Below are 25890 nucleotides of genomic sequence, written 5' to 3'. Positions count from 1 at the left end.
TATAAACTAATGCAAATAGATGGTAATACATTTTATTTAAACATTTGGGTAGGACTTGCATGTTTTTTTGTCACATTGTTCTAACCGCTTGAGGTAGAACAAGGGTATGTGTTACAGTTCTCAAGGCAGCTGCCTCAGTTCAACATCATTATTTCCTCCACCATAAGGGTGCAGGACCCACCGATTCTCTGCTCAGAGATATTGAATCTCCTAGCAAAAAATGTGATAGAGATGGTATATGCGGACAATGCCCACAGTGGATTCTACAGCCGCTATTTTCTAGTCACAAAAAGGACAGATGGTTACGTCCCATTTTGGATCTGAGATGCTTGAATGGGTATTATTTCTCAAAAGCAAATTCTGTCTCATGTTCGTCCTATGGAATGGTTTGTGTCAATTGACCAAAAAAAGACACTTACATTCATGTGCACATAGTCTCTCATCACAAGCCATTCCTGAGATTCGCCTTTGAGGGGACTGCTTACCAGTTCAAAGTCCTGCCATTCGGCTGATCCCTGGCTCCTCGTACATTCACAAAAAGTGACGATGCTGTGCTGAAAATGAATGGCGTTCAGGTCATGAATTACCTCGATGACTTGCAAATACAGAGACCTGTTACTTGCACATTTGGGGCATTTGGGAATGAAAGTCAACTGGACGAAGAGCGTGTTAATGCCCAGCCGTGAAAGTTCATTCATCGTCATGAATCTTGACTCAGTCGCCATGCTGGCGCCTGATGGAAAAACGCATTTATTCCATTCACAGAACACTTTCAAGCTAGGACATTTTTTTTAATTAGGCCCTGGGCTTCATGGCCTCTGCAACAGCAGTCACTCAGCTGAGATTAATTCAGTGCTGGCTCAAATCGAACTACCCCATCATTCATGGCGACATTTTTACTTATATCTTGTGGTATGATGCCGCTGTGTAGCTGTTCGTTTTTGTTCAATTTCATGTTTTATGTTTTGATTTCACGTCTTTTATTTTGAAATTTAGTTCCTGTTTCATGTGACTTCCTTGTCATGTGACACTAATGTTTCTTGTGATTTTGTTCTCATTGGTTTTTAATCATTGTCTTGATATCATGTTCATTAGTCTTGTCTATTCATTGGTTCATGTTTATGTGTCTTATCTTGTTTATTAGTTCTGTCTTGTCATTGGTTGTTTTGTTATCTTGTTTGCTCAGTCTCTGTATTTAAGCCCTCATGTTGCTGTTGTCCTTTATAGAGTGTTGTTGTTGAAATGTCGGTTCATGGTTGGTTCCTGTTTATGGTTTCTTAGTCTTAGTTACATCTAGTCATAGTCAAGTCATAGTTCATGTTTGTATTTTGTTTTGTATTATTGTTTTGCTACTTTCACGTTTGCAAGATACGCTTTTTAAATAAAACTGCACTTGGGTTCTACTTCATCTTTGTCATCTCGTCTTGTCTTCATCTGCCCATACGTTAAACTAGGCGGTTAATCCATTTGAAAATGCCCACATTTATTAGACGGATTGGCATTCAATCAAGTATCCAGATGCAAAGTGGTCAAGATGAATGCTTGACGGGTTTCACTTTCTGATCTGAACTGACAACATGTGGCTGTGGCTTACATAAATTGCCATGGGGAAGTTTGATCACGCCCATTGATGAACTTTGCACACCAGCTTCAGATACGTGCAACACATTATAGTCACCCATGTGCTTACTGTGAAGGGGAGCCAGAATGTGTATTCTGCTGATTACTACCAGCTTATTTATACATGATCATCCCATAAGCCACATCCAGTGGTCAACTTACGTGATATAAATATTCAATACCCATTTGGTTAGTGCCATATATTTATGGGTCAATGACGTATAAGGATTTTCAACAGGCCAATTTTAAAATGACCAAAATAAGGATATCTATTGCAATTGCTCAAACATTAAGAATGTTGTGTACACATAAATTCATATTAAAAATTTTAATTAAGTGATTTTAGTGTTTTTTCATCTAGATGAATTCGCCGTGGCCTAGAAAAATGTCATGTGGTGCGACCGTGATTTATCTTAAAATTCATACATTTTCCTTAACCTGAATAACATTTTTAACAAGTTCTCAGTAATATAAAGTGTTAAGAAATAAATGATTTGCATTTGTTGTGATTTTTTATAAATAATGATCTCATATTTTTGTTCTTTAATGTCACAGTCACCTTCTTAAATGTAAATAAAGCCTTATTTTTCCTGTAAATCACATAAAACTGATAAAAATGTTTAACAAATATCATTCACTTAAGCATACTGTATCAGTGATTAATATTTCAGTCACATAAATTAAATATTTTATTTTGAATTGAATACAGTAATTGCTAGGTTTGGTCGCACCACATGATGAGTGGTCGCTCCAAATGACACGAAGACCTCATATAGTCACAAATATATTTAAAGAGATCAATAAACGATAAATTCCATACAAAAAATAGATTTAAAACAGATTTTATTAAAATTTCACAGAATTTTCATGAACACAAACATTTAATAAACATTTTTTTTTTCTAAAACTCATCACAAACATTTATAAGTGCAGCACACATTCATGGCTTTGTTTTGAACATTTCATTTAACTTGACAATCATCATGTTGCTGATGGGTATTTGGAATGTCCACGTGAAAGTGAGGTACATGGTGTTAACTGCAAGCATTTAATAAACCCAGTTATTTCTGAACTTCTTTTGTTGACTGCCCAATCTTGACTGCTCAACTTAGAGTAGCATGATGTTGCTGGCTCAGGTTCTGAGATGACAGCATGAACATCTTTTTTACAGTAGAAAATGACATCTGGAGTTTGTGGCCACATGAATAAGTTCTTTTCACCCACCTGCCGCATGGAGCTAACCTGGACTTCCTCTCGCACAACCTCAAGGACCTGGCCTACATATGGAAGATCATCATAGGTTACGATCACAAACTTGCCACTCAAGTCTTGAAGACTAGCTTGTTCCCTTGGAGGCTCAGGTGCGCTTGAGGGATCCTCAGTGTGCCACATGGTGTCCCTCAGGTCTACTTTCACTGGCTGGTAACATAGGCATGTCTTCATTTCGGCATGCTTGCAGAAGAATGACACCTCCCTATGACTAATTTGTGCAGCTTGTGAAGACAAAACCTGGTGTATCTTTAAGGTGCCCCTCACAGCCATCAATTTGCCTGGAATCAGCTCATCATACTTTTGAATGCTCTCTTCGCTTATCCAATGGTGAGTAATAGTTGACCCTGATTTTTTGGCCAGCATCTCATACAAGTCCAGTGGAGTCTGCAGCTCGCCTCCTCGTTGAACGCAGAGATCTGCATCCCTCTTTACGGCACCGCCAATGCCATCCGGGGCACCCTTTCCATGGGTCTTTTCTGAATAATTCCATGTAACATGCTTGAACCCAGAAAGGAAAGGCACAGTACTGAGGTAAAAGTTTGCTTTGTTCCTGTACTGTGTAACGGGTCCATCACTGATTATGTGTAGAACTGTAATCTGTGGGCAGGTTCCCCGAAACTCTTTCAGTATGGGCTCCAGGATTGCCCACACTGCCCGCTCATGATGGCGGAGGCTGTCTGACAGTGTTGCATTTGGTGCCATGGACTGTGTAGAGGACAGAAGTGTGTATTGTGGCCTGCTTTCGGCTGCCTCCAAAATGATAAGCTTGTATTTCTGTACTCACCTTGCAGGCATAGTTTTCCAAAAAATCAACGTGAAGAACAGTTTCAAATTCAGTTAGATTTTGTTTTAGGTCACAAAACTGTTCTGTTTGGTGGATCCAGTTGAATTGATGTATGGCTAAAGCTTCTAGCTTTTTGTTGAACAGCTCTTTTAAGTTTTAAGTATGTTTTAACATACCTTTCTCTTATCATAGCAAGGTACTCCGCTCTTGCTGCAGGGTCAGAATTAATATGGCGTAGCTTTTTACTTTGCTTGGCAGTGCAAATCTTCTGGTAAAATAGATGAAAACAGTTATAAATATATAAATACATAAATAAACAATGAATGCATAATTACCAAATTGAAATTACATTCTCTAAATTACATTTTTGTATTTTTCTCATGATATTGTACAAAGATAAAACATAAACCATTGTGTCTTAAATATTAGAAAAAATTACTAAAATGACTGCATAAATATCTATTCCAAATAATACTAAAATAAAGTACTTTACGTATATAAATCATTAATTGAATATAAAAGCACAAAAACTGCCAATCTAGGACATATATCTATCATGGAAAACACTGATACCATGGTCGCACCACATGATATTTGGTCGCACCACATGATATTTTCAAGTTCAGTTCAAATTTACAGGCACAGAATTATCCACCTAAATTAAACAAGCTAGCTTCCCACAAAAAGTCACTATGAAATTTATAATCAAAATATATATTTGTAGAAAAAGAATAATATTCAATGTTTTTTTTGAGGTCATACCACATGATATCCAAATGTGGCAACTACATACCAGCCGTTAAAAATGAACTTTTTTTTCCAAATTTGTGAGAGAGTTACAAACCTGCTTGCTGTTTCCATGGGTCCTTGGCAAACTGGTACATCATGCAACTTCCAGTCTTTGAATGGATTTCAACATAAAAGTCCCAAAGTGGTCGTTTCTTGATGGTCGCACCACATGATATTTCATAAAACCGACACCATCGGACAAAGTTTGTTTGTATATTATGATGGAAATATAAATACAAATGCTTTGCAATTTTGTTCAGGACTACAAAACACTTTGGAAATAATGCCGAATAGGGCATAAAATAAATTTGAATAAATTTAGTCATTTCAAAGATGTTTTCAAAACCGCAGTCATGGCCGGACGGTCGCACCACATGATATTTTGACACTTTAAATAACAGAACAATTACAAATAAATAAAGGTTTTTGAAAAGTTAAAGTGAGTACATAAAATAGAGAGGTGCTACATATGGTATCTTTTTATGCATTTAAACCTTTTTTTAACTGAAAAAAATGCAGTTGGACAGAAAATTTAGGCGTCACATCATTGACCCATATATATATATATATATATATATATATATATTCACACATGTCAGTGATTTAAATCATCCTGCAATTCTGCCATGTATATCCATCTACTTATAAATTTGCTTCTCTCGTCTTATTATGACACGAAGTGGAGACTCTGTTAGTGTCTTTTACTACCCCTTTTGGTATTAGGCATTGTTGCACGTGCAAATCAATAGCATGGCGAGATGGGATACATTCCACTAGCATCAGCTAAGTGATGCAGCATTGAAATTACCAACTTGTAATGGAATGATAACGTTACAACTTTAACCACGGTTCCCTGAAAGGATGAAATACTGTGTAAGCTGACCACACTACTGAATCTACAAGGGTTGAGAATCACTGTGTACACTTCAGTCAAATATTCTGAGGAAATAGCGTTGTGTGCCACCATACATACACTTGTTGACGTGCGCGAGGGATGCAGAGCACAATGTGTAACGAGGCAGATGAGGAATGAGTATCTAGAGGCAGCTTTAATAACACAAAAATAAACAAATTAACTCAGAATAAAACAAAACAAAATACAGGGAATTCAAGTACAGAACATGACAGAATAATACATGTAAAGACTGACAAAGAAACCAGGAGATACAAGGACTTAAATACACAAGGGAAAATAAGGAACACCTGTTTAAACAATCAGGGAATAAGGAACACCTGGTGAACCAATCAGGGTGAAACAATCATGAAATAAAACTATGAAGTACTACAAAACTAACAGGAAACTAAACAAAAATTACTACATAAAAGTCAGGACAAAAACAGGGAAATATATGACAGAGCCCCCCATATAAGGAGTGGATTCCAGATGCTCAACAAGAAGAAAATAAAATTGTCCATGGGATGAGGAAGAGGGGGAAACAGGCAGTTCAGGGGGGCACATGGGGAAAGAGGAGCAGAGGAACATGGCAAAGTCCGAGAGACTTGAGGCTGAGGCGGAGCCGGTGGAATGGAGAGCCAGGGCGACACTGTAGGCTCAGAGGACATAACTGGAGCCAGAGGGCTGAGGTGGAGTTTGAGACCAAACAGGCCAGAGCAGATCAGGCAGATAGCCAGGAGACCAGGGAGACCAGAGCAGATCAGGCGGGTGGCCAGGAGACCAAGGAGACCACCTCAGGTTAGGGACTAGGTCAGGAGACCTGGTAGGCGGCCACAGGGTCAAGACAGGGTCAGGAGGTCTGGGAGGCGGCCGCAGGGCCAAGACAGGGTCAGGAGGCCTGGAAGGTGGCCTCAGGGTCGAGTCAGGGTCAGGAGGCCCGGGAGGTGGCCGCAGGGCCGAGACAGGGTCAGGAGGTGGAGCTGCTGGAGGAAGAGTCTCTGGAGGAGAAGGCTTGGACAAGGGAGCAGTAACTTAGAATAAATCAAAACAAAACACAGGGAATCCAAGTACAGAACATGACAGAATAATACATGTAAAGACTGACAAAGAAACCAGGGGAAACAAGGACTTAAATATACAAGGGAAAAATGGAACACCTGTGGAAACAATCAGGGAATGAGGAACACCTGGGAAAACGATCAGGGTGAAATAATCATGAAATAAAACTATGAAGGACTACAAAACTAACAGGAAACAGGAACAGGGAACTAAACATGAATTACAACATAAAAGTCAGGACAAAAACAGGGAAATATATGACACAAAGCACTATCTGCCAATTAAAATAGACAACATACGTATTGCAAATCTAAAACAAATACGTTATATAAAGAAAATACAGTATGTCATGTACAGTGCAAAAATTTTTTTTTTCCTTTGTATGTAATGGCAGAAGAGGATATGTTAGATAATATAATGCACATAATTATTGCTCATTGGGGTGGCTTTAACTGTTTATGAGATGGATAGCCTGAGGGAAAAAACTGTTCCTGTGCCTGACGGTTCTGGTGCTCATAGCTCTGAAGCGTCAGCCAGAAGGCAACAGTTCAAAAAGCTAATAGGCTGGGTGAGTGGGATCCAGAGTGATTTTTACAGCCTTTTTCCTCACTCTGGAAGTGAATAGTTATTGAAGGGGGGGCAGGGGGCAACCAATAATCTGCTCAGCAGTCCGAACTATCCTTTGTAGTCTTCTGATGTCTGATTTCGTAGCTGCACCAAACCAGACAGTTATTGAAGTGCAGAGGACAGACTCAATGACTGCTGAATAGAACTGTATCAACAGCGTCTGTGGCAGGTTGAACTTCCTCAGCTGGCGAAGATAACCCCTAGTGTCAGCTAAAAGTAGCGCAGCATTAAATGACCCACTTGAAAGGGAACCATGGTGACTACAATTACTATAGTAAAACCATGGTTACTATATGGATACAACTGTTCTATTGAATAAAACCATGGTTAATTGTATCAAAACATGATTTCTGCTAAGAAAACCAGGTGATAGTAGTTACAGTCATGGTTACTACAATATTACATAGTAAAACCATGGTAAAGTTTCGTGAGGGTTCTTAACTAAAAAACGTTTTCTCTAATTACTAAATCAACATTTTAACTTAATACATGTATTAACATAAATTGCATTTCAAATTCAACTCAATGTTAAAACAAAGTCACTTTATTTATTTGCAAATGTGAAAAGTCCGGAGTGGTCTTATAAGGAACATGTGTACATGTGTTTCACATGTGTTCTTAATAAGCCCACTATGCTTTTAAAATGGCATTTTTTTTTTTTTTTTATATATATTTTATTAAATGAACACCTCTTTATAATTTTTAAATGAAATAATCAGTTAATGAAATACTTAAGTTCTGAATCCAGAAAGCTTTAATCATATTTGCACAGTCCTTATCATTTATTGTCTGCCTATTCATTTTCACCCTGCGTTGAAATTAGATTCAGTATGAGTTAGAGTTGACAATAAATTATATTAACAGTTTTTTTATATGAGGTTCAATGGGTTTTTTGCTCAGTGGGTTTATTAGGAACAATAGGGGTCAATGGAAAATAAACCTCAATAATTCATAGTCAAGATAAACACATAATATTTTTTAATGATTAAAAAACACAATATATTACAATGTAGAGCATGTTTGTTATTGATAAATAAAATAATTATACTGCTTTTAAGCTTTGCGGAAACAGTCAATTCGAAAGCACTGTTCCTTATAAACCCACATGAAAGAAAGTTATATTTCTGTATTATAATTACAGACAGAAAACAATATCTTGTTTGAGCTCAAGAAGCTTCTTAAATATTTTTATTTAATGTGATTATCAGCAGTTTGCATCTATTTTGTGAACAGCGCTCGACAGTGTCTTGCATTTGATTTATGAATCTCTTAATTTTAACATTTTCCTCACTCCTTACCCAGTTTGAATATCTGACTCTACAAAAATAGTTTTTTTAGGTCTTCAAAAACAGTGCAAGTTTTGGAGCAACTTACAAAATTGCCACTGAACAGCGGTAGCACATGTTCCCAAAACATTTCAAACAAGAACGAAACATTTAATTGGCTTCATATAAAAAGTACAATTATACCAACAAATATGTGCATTTCCTCTGTAACAACTATATTTTCTCTTGCTTTCTGTCTTTTTTATATTTCAAAATAAACAGTAAGTGGGATTATATGGATCGTAGGGCCAGTCGGGTCACTTCCCCTAGATACTGTACATATATGCCCGAGTTATAAATAAGTTATTTACATACATTTTATACAAACATGCATGCTGTACCTAAACAAGGCTCAACGCTAAGGATTTTTCTACTGGCCTGACTGGACAGTTCTAAATTGTAGTGTGCAAGATAGCTGTAAATACAGCTTTTTGCCTTATGTAACCCCATATAAGCGCTTTACAGACATCAATTCATAAATACATGATATAACCTCAGCCGTCCTGCCATTTACACATGTTTTTTCCGCAAAGAGATCAGTGTAGCTGGGGATGGGTTTTTGGTCATCCGCTTAGTCATACTGTCAACTTTTGGGCCACGTGTAATGTTTTCACAACCAGGATCAAAGATTTAGTCACTGATATAAAGATTTGGTTGTTGGCTGAATGTAAAGAACATATGAATTCCTGAGAGAGTAGACCATGCTACTAAATTGGTTGTGACGTGTAATATACATTAGGTAGACGTTTGGCCTAATCTATGAATTAAGAATGTTCATATAAACATGAAAATAGGCAACCCAAATGAGACCAAAACTGACAGATACACAAAATACCTTTACAGTGCAAAAATTAGACATGTAACCGTTGTGTTATGAGGATGATATAAAGTAGACCTTCGAGCTGAACAGCCTTGATAATAGTAATAATAGCCATCGTGATATTGCTTCTTTTCTTATCAGATGCCATTAACATGTCGAATTAATGTTTAAGTTTTGTACTTACATTTAGAATACCGAGCTGCTCAGATTTCCAGCCACGTGTATAACCGGGATTTAACAAAGTTTATTATTTTTCATCAAACGCTTCATATCTATGGGTAAAAAATATGCTTTTTTATCTTGGGAACAGTACTAGCGCTCTGTGCCTTTATGAGTGCTCATTCACTTCAAACAGCATCTAATCTGCACTGAGAGAGAAGCACGGAGAGACATGGATTTACAGTCTGATAGAAAGAAGCTATTGATTTCTTCTGTTCTTATGTGTGGATTAATAATTATCACCAACATGGTAAAATGAAAAAATTGGGGTATTTCCCACACTGTGAACATGGAATGTGCAGAGATCATTAAAATGTTGAGTAAGACATGAAATCACATTCTGAAATTCAAGAAGTGGGTTTTTTCCCCCTACAATTTTCAACACGTTAGTAATAGATGATGCAAAGACACTTGGAGCAGAATGAGGACGGTTCTCGGAGAGCGTGCTCAATGTCTGAACACTCTTGTGTGCTCACGCGACTGTGCCTTGCCACGTCCAGGATATTACGTGCGTGCTCAATATAATAATCTTGCTCACTTGTCTCCGAGTGCTCGGGTAGAAGACTGTGTTCACTCTTGTCATTTTTGCACTAATGTTAAGCACAGCACTGGCCCAATCGAGCAAGTGGTAGTTCTAGCAACTTGCCCGAATCTCTCTCACAGAGGCCCTGGGTCATCGGGCAGTCCTTATTGATGAGCCCTGCTAAATTATATTATTTTCTCTCCCATCTTCTGATGCAGGGATTCCCATTACCTGTTAGTTCTAGTTTGATTGATTTATAAATGTATTATTTTAAAATGTAATTAAACAGTAGATATATCTTTAAAAGACTATCTTTGTGATTTAATAATTAATGCATCAGAGTGATAATTCAACATTGACATTTCTATAACACTCTCACAAACCCCCTGCAGTTGAATGGGAAGCCACCAGTTGGGAAACCTTGCTCTAATGTATAGCTATTATCTGTAACAGCAATAGCTGCTAGCAAGTCAAAGCAGACTGAAGTTTTGGCATCTCTCATCCTGCAGCAGCAGTTGCGTACAAATGCATCAGGTGGACCATTTCCCAACGAGCTGAAAGACCTGTTGAAGCGCCGTCTGAGTGACCTGGAGGGCCAGCTGCTGACCAGAGTGGCTGAACTTGAGGAGGAAAAGAGCCAGCTGTACAACGAGACTGCCGCTCACCGCCAACGCACCGAGAACACCCTCAAGTCATTGCTGGAAAGGATCACTGAGCTGGAGAAAAGTATGGCACCTCTCAGAGGTTAATTATTCGATCAGTCCTTCAAGTCCTGTTTGTTTATAAAAGTCATGACACATGAGACCGAATGTATCACTTTTTCTTATGTGGTGCCTTCTCAGATGAAAAGGCCAGATTAGACCAGCATTAAAATCAAAAGCATCACAAGCTTTAATTGATCACAGAGACCATTGGTGCCAATGGTTTCTATGATCTATTTAGGCTTACAATACTTTTGGGGAATGCTGCCCAGGCTGGTTTAATAGGGTACAAGCTGGTTAGTGCTGGTTTGGTGCTCGCCTTGCAGAATAGCCAAGATGTTCACTAGCAAAATCCATTTGTTGGTGGATTTTTTTACCTATTGGTCCCAAACCAGCTAGTACTTATTGCTATTTTAAAATGTTTTAGGACAAAACAAATCTAAAACTGTGGCAGGATGTGTTGGCTGCAACACATGGAAAAATGTCTGCATGTAAATGATCTTGCTATTTACAGACATTTGTTGGCCTTCCACTGCTCCCTTTGGCCTTTTTGGATGTGGGATTTATAAAGGCCCCATCTGTTAGCATTGGATGGACAATCCCATTCCCCTGTTTTCAGTGTTCAGGGCAGCCCATGCACAAAATGAGCTACATTTGCAAAGACCAGTGAACGACAATCAACGTTTGCATCAACATTTTACCATACATAGCCCCAGTACATTATTTCATATTAGACCAATTATATGGATCTCTCAGTTCATTAACTGAACCAGAAAGCCTTACACAAATTCAGTTTGCTAAGATCAAATTAACATCATCTTAGGTCAGCACACTTTGTATCTTTCTGTCCTTCAATTCAAACCTCTCTCTCAATTCTCTTTAAAGGTAATAGTGCATTCAAATCACCAGAGGACTTTAAGGTGTCTCTGCCTCTGCGCACCAACTACCTGTATGGCCGCATAAAGAAGAATCTGCCAGAGATGTATGCCTTCACTGTGTGTATGTGGCTCAAGTCCAGTGCCAGTCCTGGAATCGGAACCCCATTCTCTTATGGTGTCCCAGGACAGGCTAATGAGATTGTGCTGATAGAGTGGGGAAACAACCCCATAGAACTCCTTGTCAATGATAAGGTGAGCTATTTGTAAACTTTTTTTTATGATTTATTGTCTGTTTAGGGAAGACCTTGAAGTGTTGTGCCTAAGATTTAAATGTCTCATAGCTGCAGAACTATTAAGTCTCAATCAACATACTGGACCCAACTCTTTACAAATACAAAAGCTTAATGGTTGGGTTGGGCACCCTAGTTTAATTATTGTGCTTGCAAAGATAAGCATTACCATTATGATTGCTCGTTCTTAGGGGAAGTTTTTTTATTTTTAATTTGGCGTGTAACTCGTCCTGCACCGGTTGTGTTATCTACATGCAGGACACATCAAATCGTTCAGCTCATGGAGCAATGCGCTATTACGCTTATAAGCAATCACACATATGATTTTCACCTGGTGGTCCAGAATACTTTATTATAGAGACTTGATGGTAAGGTCTTTTGATTTGGGCATAAGCAATAAACTTGCAAACACCCAGAAAACCCTAGCGTCGTCGCATAGATTTTTGCACAGGCAAGAACCATGCCCACTTTCCATCAAAATAATTCCATCTGAAATAATTTTGCTTACCCTCGGAATAGTTTGTGTTCATAGGCGGAAATTGTGGGGGGTCGGGGGAGCCATCTGAGGGTTGTCCCCCCTAAAATATCATTAAAATATGTGTATTGTAAATAATATAATGATATACTCTTAAAATAATTGTTTAAGACATAAAATAATACAAATGCAAATGGGGCAACAACAAAAAAAAACTTGGTGTCCCCTTCAAAAATTGCTCTTGAGAATTGTTATGTTTATTGTCCCCCCCAACATTTTGATGAAATTTTCGCCCGTGTTTGTGTTATCTCGCAATATGTTTTGCATCCCCTCGCAATAGTTTGTGTTCCTTCAAAATAAATTAACCACTGTTTTACTGTAGTAACAATAACTGTAGTAACCAGGTTTTTGGCATAAACCATGGTTTGGAAACAATTAACCATTGTTTTACTATAGTAATATCGTAGTAACCATGACTGTTGTAACCAGAAGAAATTATAAATTTAATGCAATTAACCATGGTGTTACTACAGTAATATGGTGTTAATATTGTAACCGTGGTTAATTTTGTGGTTACTGTAATTTTACTTCAAAATACCATGGTAAAACTTTGGTTAATGTAGTAAAATCAAGGTTATTTTTTTTTCTAAGGTAATGTTAAGTTTTGGTTCTTAATGTAGTGTGTCTGTGGAACTCTAAATAAACACAATAAACACTCTGATGTGATGCCCAAATACTGTATACTACTATTTAAATACGGGTACAAATAGTATCTACCATTATTTGCACCAGGGTTGGGGTGAAAATAACATTTGCCAGTAGCAAATATCCTCTTCCAAAAAACAAACAAACAAATAATAAAAAATAAAACAAATCCCCTCCATGTACTCTAAGGGGCTCCATAGAAATGTAAAATGAATGATGTACAGTGCAAAAAAAAATAAAAGCATGGTTTGTTGTTGAGCTTGTTGATATTATCTTAAAAGAAGCAAAAACATGATATTGTATAAATAAATTGATATTTTGATAGGTCTGTTTAAAATCCTGCTGGTAATGATATTTGAAATTAGAACTTGTGACAGACCCAAGTGTTTTGTTTGGTTTTCTTAACCTTTTTTTCTAATGTTTGTAATTACAGTACCTCTAAAAGCTGGTTTTGTCACAGAATAAGAATATGAAACTGAGCTGCTTGTCTTTGGGGACAATTTGCCTCCGATATCTAATCTGTAAATGAGGTTAGCGTGTCTCAGTAGCCATGGATGCTGCATCTATGGATCTTTGCTCAGGAGATATTTCCATCTCTGACTTTTTGTGGAGTGTATCCTGAGGGCCTTTAGAGAGTGAAAGAGCGATTGAGGTATGGGAACAGAACGAATGAGCTAGGCTGGCCTTCCCCTGATACCTCACTCAGGATGTGTCAGTTTGGCATTGTGGTTATTGAGAGAGGCATCTTGCCCTGCAGCCCAGCACAGCATGCATTATTCATGTACAGCATGTGCGTATAAGTGTGTGTGTATGTCAAACAGGAAAGAACAAGAAGTGAGAGAGATGCTACCATGCTGAATGTGATTACCTGTCGAGTGTGTCTTCAGTGCATTTTCCCACTCCAGTGAATACAGCACACCTGAGTGCATACTTTGTTACATCTGTCTGAATGTTATTTTTTTTTTATACTTTTTGCATGTCTCTCAAGCACATTAAAGATATGCTGTCAAACTGCAAAAGCTGTCAAACTCAAAGCATGTCATCTACAAGAAGAGTCTAGCTTTGTCTTGCTTAGCATGCAAATAATTTTTAAGAATGTAGAGCATGATATATCCACTTAAATAAAGAGGAGTTCATGTTATGATGAAATATGAATAAACTGTATGAACATGAAGATTGTATGACTATAGCTCATAGTGTTGGTGATTTGAGCAAACCCATAACCCCTTAAGTATTACGCTTTGGTATGTTACTTTTCCTGCACCATTTGCATTATAGTCATGAATCTCAAATTATATGGTAGAGGTCTGCATTCCCACGGGACCTGATAAGATTTATTTTTTAAATGTCAGAGTTAAGGCGGTAGCGGTACTTCCAATGAGTGGTGTGCATGAGCAAAAATCTGATGCGTATATATATATGATCATGTTCACACATACACTTGCACCATGCCTTCCACTGGCTGAAGCAAACACTTACAAGCAACATATTTTAGGTGTTCTAATAATTAGATGATTGAAGAAAATGAGAATTATCAACTTATATAGCATATTTAATTAAAAAAGCTAACCTGTCAACATTAAATTAATTAAATAAATACAACATTTATAGTTAAAAAACAACTTGATGAACCTCTTAAACTGATAATAAGATAATCTTTGATCTCACGTATCTGGGTACTTATGGTGGGAAGGGCCACTGTTTTAGAGCTTGGATTGGACTGATCACTTAGATTGACAGGTCTTGATTTACCATCCGCACAACTGAAACAGTGTTTCATAATAAACCAGAAATTATGTTTCTGGTTTATTATGGCATTTACAAATATAAGTAGATCTTAGGTTCAGTTAAACCCACTGTAATGAAGACTCAGGTTGGTTGGGATCCATCAGCGATTTATTAAGGTAAGCAATGTCAGTACAGGCAAAGGTAATTGGCAGGCAAACAGGAATGTACAGGCAGGCAGAATCGTGGTCAAACAGGCAAGGAATCAGGGCAGGCAGTAATTATCAATGGTAGAGGGACAGGCGTAAACTCAGTAAATGCAGGCGGCAGACAGACTTAGACGGTATAATCAGATAAGGGTCAAAACACAGAGAATCAGGAATAAACAAAGATAAACGCTCAGAAATGCAGCCGGAGCAAAACAAGAGTTCGCAATGAATGAACATGCAAACACTGTTTAAGTAGTGTGAAGTTAACGACAATCAGCTGGAGCGTAATCACGGCAGGTATGTGGGTTTATGGGAATTATAGTCTAATGGTCAGTACTCGGGTGAAACCGATCTCAGGTGGCCGGTTGAGGAGGCGCCTTCACCGGCATTCGTAACAGAGCCCCCCCCCTGTGAGCGGCTCCTGACACGAGGATGCGACCGACGTCTGGGTCTACCTCGAGGTCGAGGGGCCGGTTTTGCCGGGTTGATCCTGTGGAATTCCGAGATGAGGTTGGGATCGAGAATGTCGTTGGCTCGGACCCAGGATCTCTCCTCCGGACCGTACCCCTCCCAGTCCACCAGGTACTGGATTTTACCTCGGTGACGTCTGGAGTCCAGCAACCCTCGTACCAAGAAAGCCTCCACACCGTCCACAGTTATGGGTGGGGGGGCAGGGTTCGTCTCCTCCTCCTCAGACCCCGGACCACCGGCCGGTTTCAGCAACGAGACATGGAAAGTAGGAGAAATACGGTAATTAGCCGGTAGTTGGAGACGAAATGATACAGGGTTCATTTTTTTTAATGATTTTGAAGGGACCCACATACCTGGGGCTGAGTTTCTTGCAAGGTAAGCAGAGGTGGAGGTCTCGAATGGAGAGCCAGACCCACTGTCCAGGACCATAGTCAGGGCAAGGACGACGATGTCTGTTGGCTTGTCCCCTTGATCTGTCTAAGGCTCGTTGGAGGTGGACGTGAGCCTGGTCCCAAACCGCTTCGCTGCGTTGGAGCCAGCTGTTCACCGCGGGGACCTCTGAAGGTTCACCGGACCAGGGAAACAAAGGGGGTTGATACCCTAACACACACTGAAACGGGGTTAACTTGGTGGAGGGTTTGAGGATGGAGTTCTGGGCATATTCGGCCCAAGGAAGGAAGCGAACCCAGTCAGTTTGGTTATTTTGGCAGTACATGCGAAGGAACTTGGTGATTTCTTGGTTGAGTCGCTCTGTTTGACCATTAGATTGCAGGTGGTAACCAGAAGTGAGGCTGATGTTAACATTAAGTAGACGGAAGAAAGCGGTCCACACCTTGGAGGTGAACTGAGGGCCCCGGTCCGAGACGATATCTTCGGGGAGCCCATAATAGCGGAAGACGTAGTGGAAGAGGTGTTCTGCTGTCTCGAAAGCTGTTGGGAGTTTGGCTAGGGGAATTAGGCGGCACGCCTTGGAGAACCGGTCTATGACGGTTAGGATGGTGGTGTGCCCTTGCAAAACTGGTAGGTCAGTCACGAAATCCACGGCGATGTGGGACCAGGGTCGTTGAGGTATGGGAAGAGGTTGAAGTAAGCCTGCTGGGGGTTGTTTAGGGGTCTTTGCCCTATTACAGGTATGGCAATTGTTCACGAACGTGGATGTGTCGTTCTGCAGAGTTTCCCACCAGAATCGATTCCTGAGCAAGCGTATCGTAGCAGTGATACCTGGGTGTCCGGAGTTCGTGGAGGCGTGTACCCAACGAATTACCCTCTCCCTCAGGCTGAGCGGAACATACACTCGGTCAGGTGGACATCCTGGCGGGGGTGGATTGGTTGCATTGGCCTGAGAAATTTCTGACATAATGTCCCACTGGACCGGGGCTACAATCAGGGTGGATGGGATGATGGGTTCGGAGACTGGATGCTGAGGCGAGGGGTCGTGCTGGCGGGAGAGCGAGCCGGGAAGATATGAAATGGAGAAGTCGAACCGAGTGAAGAATAAGGCACATCTGGCCTGTCTGGGATTGAGCCTTTTGGCGGAGCGTAGATATTCGCATTTCTCGGCCTTGGCATACAATTGGTGTTTGGTGAGTCGTTTCAGAACTGTTCTGACCTGTATGATGTGTTCTTCGAGAGAATTCGAGTAGATTAAGATGTCGTCGATGTACACTATCAAACACCGGTTCAGCATGTCTCTAAAGACGTCATTAATAAAAGACTGGAACACGGAAGGGCTATTGGACAATCCGAACGGCATCACGAGGTACTCATAGTGCCCACTAGTGGTGGAGAAGGCCGTCTTCCATTCGTCCCCCTCCCGAATGTGGATTAAGTTGTATGCGCAGCGCAGGTCAAGTTTGGTGTAAATCTTAGCTGCTCTCAATTGCTCAAGGGCTGCGGGAACTAAGGGTAGTGGGTATCGGAACTTGACTGTGACGTCGTTCAAGCCGCGATAATCAATACAGGGACGGAGGGTCCCATCTTTCTTGCCCACGAAAAAGAATCCGGCAGGTGAGGTGGACGGGCGGATGAAACCCTTAGCTAGCTCCTCCTTGATATACGAGTTCATCCGATTTCCTTGACGGAGTGAGAGCAATTGTTCACCGGCGCTCTTACCGCATTCAGGATGGTCAAACACCTCGGATAAGCGTTGAATGAAGGCATCGAAAGTAACGCGGAGCAAACCCTGATTGGTCCAAACAGCGGTGGCCCATTCCAGAGCTCTTCCCATGAGCAGCGAGCACACCAAGAGGATTTTACTCTCGTCGGAGGGGTAGTGAGCGGGTTGTTGGCTCAGGAAGATCGAACACTGCATCACAAAGCCTTTGCATTTGGAGGGAGTTCCGTCGAACTTCTCGGGGAAGGCTAGACGAGGGCTGGCAGCTGCACTGTATTGAGACAGCGCAGTGGTCATTTGGCTGGGTTGAGGTGCCGCGGGTACGGACTCAGGTGCGGGTTGGTGCAAACCTCGTAGGGACCTCATGGCCTCCTCCATAAGCGAGGTGAGATTGCTGAGCTGGTGTTGATGCGAAGCCAGCTGGTTTGCTTGAGCGGAGAGTTCCTCCGAAACTCGAGAGAAGATCGCTGGATCGGTAAATGGCGAAGTCTTCTGTAATGAAGACTCAGGTTGGTTGGGATCCATCAACGATTTATTAAGGTAAGCAATGTCAGTACAGGCGATGGTAATTGGCAGGCAAACAGGAATGTACAGGCAGGCAGAATCGTGGTCAAACAGGCTAGGAATCAGGGCAGGCAGTAATTAGCAATGGTAGAGGGACAGGCGTAAACTCAGTAAATGCAGGCGGCAGACAGACTTAGACGGTATAATCAGATAAGGGTCAAAACACAGAGAATCAGGAATAAACAAAGATAAACGCTCAGAAATGCAGCCGGAGCAAAAACAAGACTTCGCAATGAATGAACATGCAAACACTGTTTAAGTAGTGTGAAGTTAATGACAGTCAGCTGGAGCGTAATCACGCCAGGTATGTGGGTTTATGGGAATTGTAGTCTAATGGTCAGTACTCGGGTGAAACCGATCTCAGGTGGCCGGTTGAGGAGGCGCCTTCACCGGCGTTCGTAACACCCACAGATCACTTGTTTGGAGAGTTTTTTAGACTTTTGAAAAAACCTTTTTTGAGATAAAAAAATTTTTTTTTGCCCAGATACAGTTGACATGATTGTAGTCATCATGTCAAGCATGAATAATTAACAAAATGAACATGACATGTAAATGTTTGCATTTTTGAGAAAATCAAGATTATGCGTGGTTAGTACTTTAAAGTCACTGAAATTAGACCATGAAACACATAAGAGATTTTGTAGACTCCAGTTTTCACTCACAAAATTAACTTTTGTGAGACACTTTGTGTTCGAAAGTCCGTAACGGATCACGTTCTTCTTCTGGGGTAAATTCACAGCGTGTCTTCTTCCAAAAACGATAATGAGCTCAAACGGGAAAACTGTACTTCTTGTTGGTTTCATACGAATTACACAATCAGAGAATATTTGTTTTCGATTTAAATTGGTTCGTAGACAATTCAAGCTTTCTATAGACATATTTTTCATGTCTGCGAGGCAAGCATTCGCTGATTTTCGGTTCATTTTCATGATGCCCTCCAGACAGAAGTTCACAGAGACCGAGACAGCAGAAAGCGCATCCTGTATGTCTTCTTTATTTTACAAAACCACAACATTTTGCTGTTATTGTGAGTGTACAATAATAAAAGTTAACCCTTTATAGTTTCGAATAATGTCTGTGATAGTGATGATAGTGGTTTAATTTTACAGCAGTGACAAACAATGTAGAAGTTTAGGGCAAACATTATCCTTACCTGGCTGTCACAAATGAAGGCTGGTCAGGTAGACTCCTCAGGGCACTCGTTCTAAGTGCGTCAACTGTGTGGAGGCTGTGACAAAGAATGTCAAAGAGGGGCAGGGGCTCGTGTGGTCTCTCAGAATTACAACTTAAATGCAGATGTCAGGCACACGTTTAATTAAGAATTGATGTCAAAGTTCAAATTTAAACAAAAACTAAAATATAAATTATAAAATAAGAAATGACTTGCAAAACGCGCACTTATCTAGTGAAAGAGGGTGGGTGCTTGAGCACCACTCGGGGTCTATTGACAGTCGAAGGCGGCATGAAATTTGACAGTGGCTGCGGCCTCATAATTCTCTTTGCAGGAAATATGTACAGTATATATATATATTTTATCACCCTGAAGGGGTTTATTTTGCGATAACAACTGGCTGACTGTATATTATTCCACATATTACACAGCTTCTAACCAAATAAATAAATACATGAACATAAAATATTGATTTGCATTGAAATTATATAATTTGAGAAGAAATAAATTGGAATTGGAACAGCTGGAATCAACCTCCGGTTTGCGTCAGAGTTCTGTTGTTGTTTATTTTGTGAAAATGACCGTCTGACTCCTCAATATTCAGCCTATTACAAAATTACTTGCCAAATAAATACATTAATGCACATGAAACATTCATTTGAGTTGATATTATTTTATTAGCTTACTTGTAGAGATTGCACAGTGATCTGAGAAGTTCTTTATAGTGGCATGTAAAGGCTAAGTGTAAAATGTCTGTTTTAGCACAAATGTTGATTGACAGGTGAGTGGGTGGTGCTTTGCTGCTGTCCGGGATGCAACAGGATGGATTAGCATTTACACCTCATATGCGATGTAATCACGTGTAATTTTTCACTATCTCATATGTGGTGTTTGTGATCCATTCACAAAAGGTTTTAGACCCAGTTCACACCTGTATTTAGCGCTGACCACTTGCGATCGAATCACCAGGAAAGCATCTTAATACCAGGTGCGAATGGGGTCCAAGGCATTTCTGAATTATGTCTGTAGGGAGAATAACTTTAGGCACTAAATAACTCTGGTTATGAGACTGTGCTTACTTCCTCCTAAGCCTACTTCGTCTACTTTTTTATGTGAAATACACAACGTTTAGGATAAGTTTCCAAAGTAATAACAGACAATGGTTTTGTCATTTGTGTCTCAGGTAGCTCAGCTTCCTCTATCTGTGAGTGATGGTCGCTGGCATCACATCTGCATCACCTGGACAACCAGAGATGGCTCCTGGGAGGCCTATCAGGACGGAGAGCGACTGGGGACTGGAGAGAACTTAGCACCCTGGCACCCAATTAAACCTGGAGGAGTTATTATCCTGGGCCAAGAACAGGTGAGTGTATCACTTGAGGGAGAGAGATTGTAAAAGAGCAGGCTTCTCACAAGGAGGACATGGAACGATAATAAGAATCCTTCACACGCAATGATGAGAAGACGTCACCTCTCAGCATCTCTCCCAGTATGCAGGCAAATGAGAGCTGAGGGACATGGTGATTACTGAGGGATGTGAAATATAACACAGATTGCAGAGAGTCAGTAATCTGCTTGTCACCTGCAAACAGATTCAAATTAATCTTACAATGAGCTACTGTGACAATAGAGTGAATATACAATGCTTAATAGTGCATGAAATCTGTGACCTAAATAGCCTGAAGTGATAGAATAATGACTTTGTCACATGTCAACAGGTCTATGCTTTCCAATATAAGCAAACTATAGCTCTATTCCAAACCCCTAGCGAGCTGCCCAGCAAACCAACATTGTTAGTAGTCATAGCTGACTCCTGATGTGAAACATAATGCTGCCTTATAAATAAAATCACTTACTAACCTTATGTTGGATGGTTACTAACCATCCAATATGGAGTTCGGGTTTCGTTGTCATGGCATGTAACATATTTGATATAACTTCACACAGATAATGTTAGTAAACGATTTTTACACTAAAATCATGTTAACATGTATAATGTGTAATAATGTTTTATTTTATGTGTATTTTAGCATCAATGGACTGGCCCCATTCACTTCCAATTTAAGTGCCTTACCGTTACCATGATTTTTAAGATTTAAATAAAATAAGGCTGGATCTAAATATTTTGGTGATAATCAACATTATGCCAGAAAAAGTTAATTGAGCTTAACTTGTATTGAACCTGCAGACAGTGAAGCAGCTCACTAGGGTTTGGAACAGATCTTATGAATCTCATTGGCTGCTGAGTTTTCAAACAGCGAGAGTCAAAGATGATGTTTAGTAACATACTGTTGCTTCACAGGACATCGTAGGTGGGAGATTTGATGCCACTCAGGCTTTTGTAGGAGAGTTAAGCAACTTCAACATGTGGGACAGAGTCCTGCGTCCCATAGACATCTCTGCCATGGCCAACTGCTCCACCTACATGCCTGGCAACGTGGTGCCGTGGGTTGATGCCAATGTGGAGGTATTTGGCGGTGCAACCAAAGAAGCTCTTGAGATTTGTGAAGACCGTCTCTTCGATTCGTAAGGACATGTCTGTACATTTGGAAACATTCTCGTTTTAGAGGTAACCCACATCCCAATCTCACTCTGGGATCTTTACAGAGCGACAAAGGCAGTAAAAAGAAATGTAATATTTAAAACTGCGTTTTCACATAATGGATTATTTGATCCTCTATTCTACTTTACGTTTGAATATTATTTTGCTGTCAGCTTGGCCAATGCATAAAATCATTGTGATTTATTAAAACAAATAACTCTGCAACTCTGGCTGAAGAAAAACCCTCTTGTTGATAGTAGATATGCTTTTCTCTGTGTTGCATCCTTCAGAAACATCATATCTCTACAAACATATTGTCATTTTTAAGAACTACAGTTAAAAATGGATTTGCTTTGCCATTTTCACAAAAACATTTGTCATGTTCAAAAGCATACAAAACATTGGAGATTTAGGGGTAGAATCTATAGTTTGTACAGTATAGCAATCATTATATCTATGGAGAGTCCTCTTGAGGATAGCCGCACTGACGTGTGTGTGTGTGTGTGTGTGTGTGTGTGTGTGTGTGTGTGTGTGTGTGTGTGTGTGTGTGTGTGTGTGTGTGTGTGAATGATCCAGAGATTAGTGGAGGAAGCATTCATATTTTTTAAATCTACTTTAATACTGGTATCCCTGAACATCTCGAGCAGATTTGTCATCAAGAAAGGCTAAAAGCAAAACAGTAAAGCTGCCAAGAACTGGCCGACAGCTCCCAGAAGGCCCACAGGAACTGGGCAGACTGGATTACTGGAATCTCTGGCTGAAGGGGTTCACCAAATGAAGCTAGTTTGAAATTGTTTGATTTTATTCAGTTTATGAATTCCAAATGTTTATGAAGGATTTTGACAAGTGCAGGAACATGGTATTATGAGATTAACTGTGATAACTCGACATTGGAATGTGTGTTATGCTTTTATAATAATGTTTTATTTATATAATTATATAAATATGTGTACAGGATGTGTGTCATATTTTTTTCAATAACTTATTTAGACCCTTGCACAAAGCACTGGAAAAATTAGTGTGACTATTTTCTATGGAGGTGAAAAAGAAATGTTGATAGGCACTAAATTGGTTGACAGCATTTGCTTATGTTTAGAGCATGACGAAAGAAAGTTTGATTCACCTGGCATTGGGATGCTAAGTGTGGGTGAATTTCATGAAACATCAAGAACATGTCTGGGGTACATTTTACTGCAAAATAAAAATACAAAATTCTATTTTGCATAAGGAAATTGTGGTATATTTTTAAGAACCATTATAATGTTTTGCAGAGTGACCAGTGTTGGTTAAGTAGCTCAAAACATAATCAACCACAAATTACTAACTACTTCTTTAAATTCACTGATTACTTCATTTAAAAGTAACCACGTTACTAATTACTTTATTTTTAAGTTGCTTTCTAAAACACTTATCCACTCAACGAATTGAAAAGGATTTCTATATATTCCCTTTGTTCAGCCAACACCTAATGTGACATGGACATGTTTTTGTGAGATTCACTCATGTACATTACTGAATTTATTTGATTTGTGCTTGATCTATTTAGATGACTTTTTCAAATTGTACATTTGTGTTTAATTAGAGTAGTGCAATATACTGTATATGAGACACTTTATTTAAATGGGTCTTCAGCATCGTTTCTGTGTTTTCATGACCAAATGCACCACTGGGCCTGTTGGTCTCACTGTCTTGCTGTGTTGCTTGGATTTTTCATTTCAGCATTCATCTTTTTGTGCACAAAGGCCAGATCAAAGTCTGTGAAATTCACTGTAGAGTGTAGTGTTACACACACTACACACTTCATAGACACTTCATAATAATACGTTTGTGAGTTTCCCTTGGTGACACATGTGCTTTATGAGGACTGCTCTTTTGAAATGCACTGGAATGATATAAAAACTAATTACTGTTTATTCCTTTCATTTGAATGTAATCTACTGCTATTTTGTGACATAAATGTACCTAAAAAAATCTCTTATGTAAATGCATTTGTATCTGTTATGCTGCCTTCAAGTCATGTCAGAATAATTGTATTTACGAAATGAGAGACCGTTAATATAGCAATGACTGAGTGAGTACCAGTGCAAAACTCAGTTAAAGGATCATGGCATAAGATAATTCATATTGTATTTGTAAATGTTGACTGTTCAGTTTTGATTGTACACATTTTGTGTAATGAAGAATATTATGAAGTTTGCTAGAAAACAGCTGGTTTATGATGCGACAAGCTTGCTTGACAAACTATATTTATTACCATTCTCTTTTTCATAATTCTCATGAGAATACAAAAGCATAAATTACTCACCAAATTTACATCTATTGCTCTTCATTTTGTTGCACTACTGTTAAAAGTTCTTTCTATCTTCCCTGTCTTGTCAGAAAGTGAAAAAGAAAGAAATCTTAAATTGCTAACATGGCCTCATAGAGTCATGCTATTATACTTACTGATTTATACATGGCTCATTGTACATTTTGTGACAGTTTCCTGTTAAAATAAACAATACAACACGATCACAAATAAAAAGGCAGATTATTGTCTCAAAAATACATACTTTTCATCCTGCTCCACACACAGTTCAATTTTATAACATCTGAACACTTTTAAAAAGCCCATGACTTGTAAGGCAATGCATTTTAACGTTTGTGTTATGAAACCAACTACTTTTACAAGCTTATGTGCGGTGATTAAACTGATAGGGTGTTGTAATTGCAATGGAACGGATTGGAAAATATGAGTCAGTTTTGCTCTTTATGACACTTGCGGTTAGGTTTAGGGTAGGAAGGTATATTTTATTCATTTAAAATTCCATAGAGCACTAACCTTGGTAAAATTACAAATCTGTTTGTAAATAAAGGGTTAGGGTCATTAGACCCATTAGGCTTAGTCATTAGATCTTGCTGGAAATTTCCATTTTATGCTGGAAAATATCACATGAATGCATGTCATAATTCCAATTTCTAAACTATAAAGTTACTTCCTTTGAAGACTTGAAAGCAGCATTATGGCAGAATTCCTACGTGTGTATAATGTGGTCTGATTTTGTGTCAGAATGTAACTTATTATATTTTTGTCCTAAAATGAATGGCCTTTTCTGAGAACCGATTGTGCATTCAGGGTTTGACCCCTAATGTGAGACAAAATGTGAAAAGGCAAGAGCAAGGAAAATAATGTATGAAAAAAAATGGGTTCGATTTGAGATCTTTCTGTCCTCATATAGATCAAACTGGAAATTTTGTTCAGCATGGAGGAGAGGTTGAATGTTCTTTTTCGCCCAATAAATGATTCTAAAAACCATCAATCAGACATAAATGTGTTTCTGCCAACATTATGAACAATTTTGAACAGCACACTATATAGTATATGTGAATTAATTTAAGCAAAGTGAAGTTAGGCCCATGGATGAGTCAATAAGCATCAACAAAGATGGTGAATTTTCACTCAAGTGATTGGAATGCATCACTAGGATCTCTGAATTAAGGCACACTATTCATCAACCAGGTATAAGGAAATTGTCTTGTGGAGGTGTCTTTATTCAAGACATGTCTAGACTTTCCATATTGTCTGATGCATCACTTCTCAGGTCACACAGAAGATGGGTTTTGTAAAGAAAGCATTGTGTTGTTTCTCTTATCACGGATGTGTGATTCAGCACTGTTTTTGTTTTACGCAAGCCTTGAATAGGCATAAATGGCAGCTTTTCTGTACTCTGTTATGGATTAAATTGCTTCCAACAGCTGCAAACCCTTGCCTTGGCAAGCCTCCTTGTGAAAATGAAAAAAATTGTCGGATTAAGATCAGAGCAATGTAGGTCGCACTTTTCCAGGGCTCCCATAGTTTTCATTTTCATTTTTGGGGTTAACATAGGTGGTAATTAATGGGTTTCTTTTCCCAAGATGTCAGAGTGTAATTGCTTTATCACTTTAAGGCAATTAACCATAGCAGACTGTATATTATGTGAACAGTAAAAACAAAAACTGACAGAAAGAAGATATCAAGCACCATGAGTATCTGACAACACAATCGTTAGATTCAGTAAAGGGGAAATATTAAAAGCAAAGGAAAGGCACAAGATTTTATTATCTCAATTGTTTCTCCTAGCTGACCAGATCTGA

The 25890-nt window shown here is 39.2% G+C and overlaps 1 protein-coding gene across 1 annotated transcript in view; it reads left to right on the top strand.

The window, feature by feature from the left end:
- Positions 1-24959, top strand: part of LOC127647918 (neuronal pentraxin-2-like) — a 35364-nt gene extending 10405 nt beyond the window's left edge. Inside the window, exons 2-5 of the mRNA XM_052132443.1 lie at positions 10443-10659; positions 11520-11764; positions 20419-20598; positions 21538-24959. Of these exons, the coding sequence (XP_051988403.1) occupies positions 10443-10659; positions 11520-11764; positions 20419-20598; positions 21538-21765 (870 nt within the window). The 3' untranslated portion in view covers positions 21766-24959. The remainder of the gene's footprint in view (positions 1-10442; positions 10660-11519; positions 11765-20418; positions 20599-21537) is intronic.
- Positions 24960-25890: the final 931 nt, after the last annotated feature.

This window comes from Xyrauchen texanus, chromosome 8 (assembly GCF_025860055.1).
Source record: "Xyrauchen texanus isolate HMW12.3.18 chromosome 8, RBS_HiC_50CHRs, whole genome shotgun sequence".
Lineage (NCBI taxonomy): Eukaryota > Metazoa > Chordata > Actinopteri > Cypriniformes > Catostomidae > Xyrauchen > Xyrauchen texanus.
The sequence above is the reverse complement of the archived record's forward strand: the minus strand, read 5'-3'. Positions and strand labels throughout refer to the sequence as shown.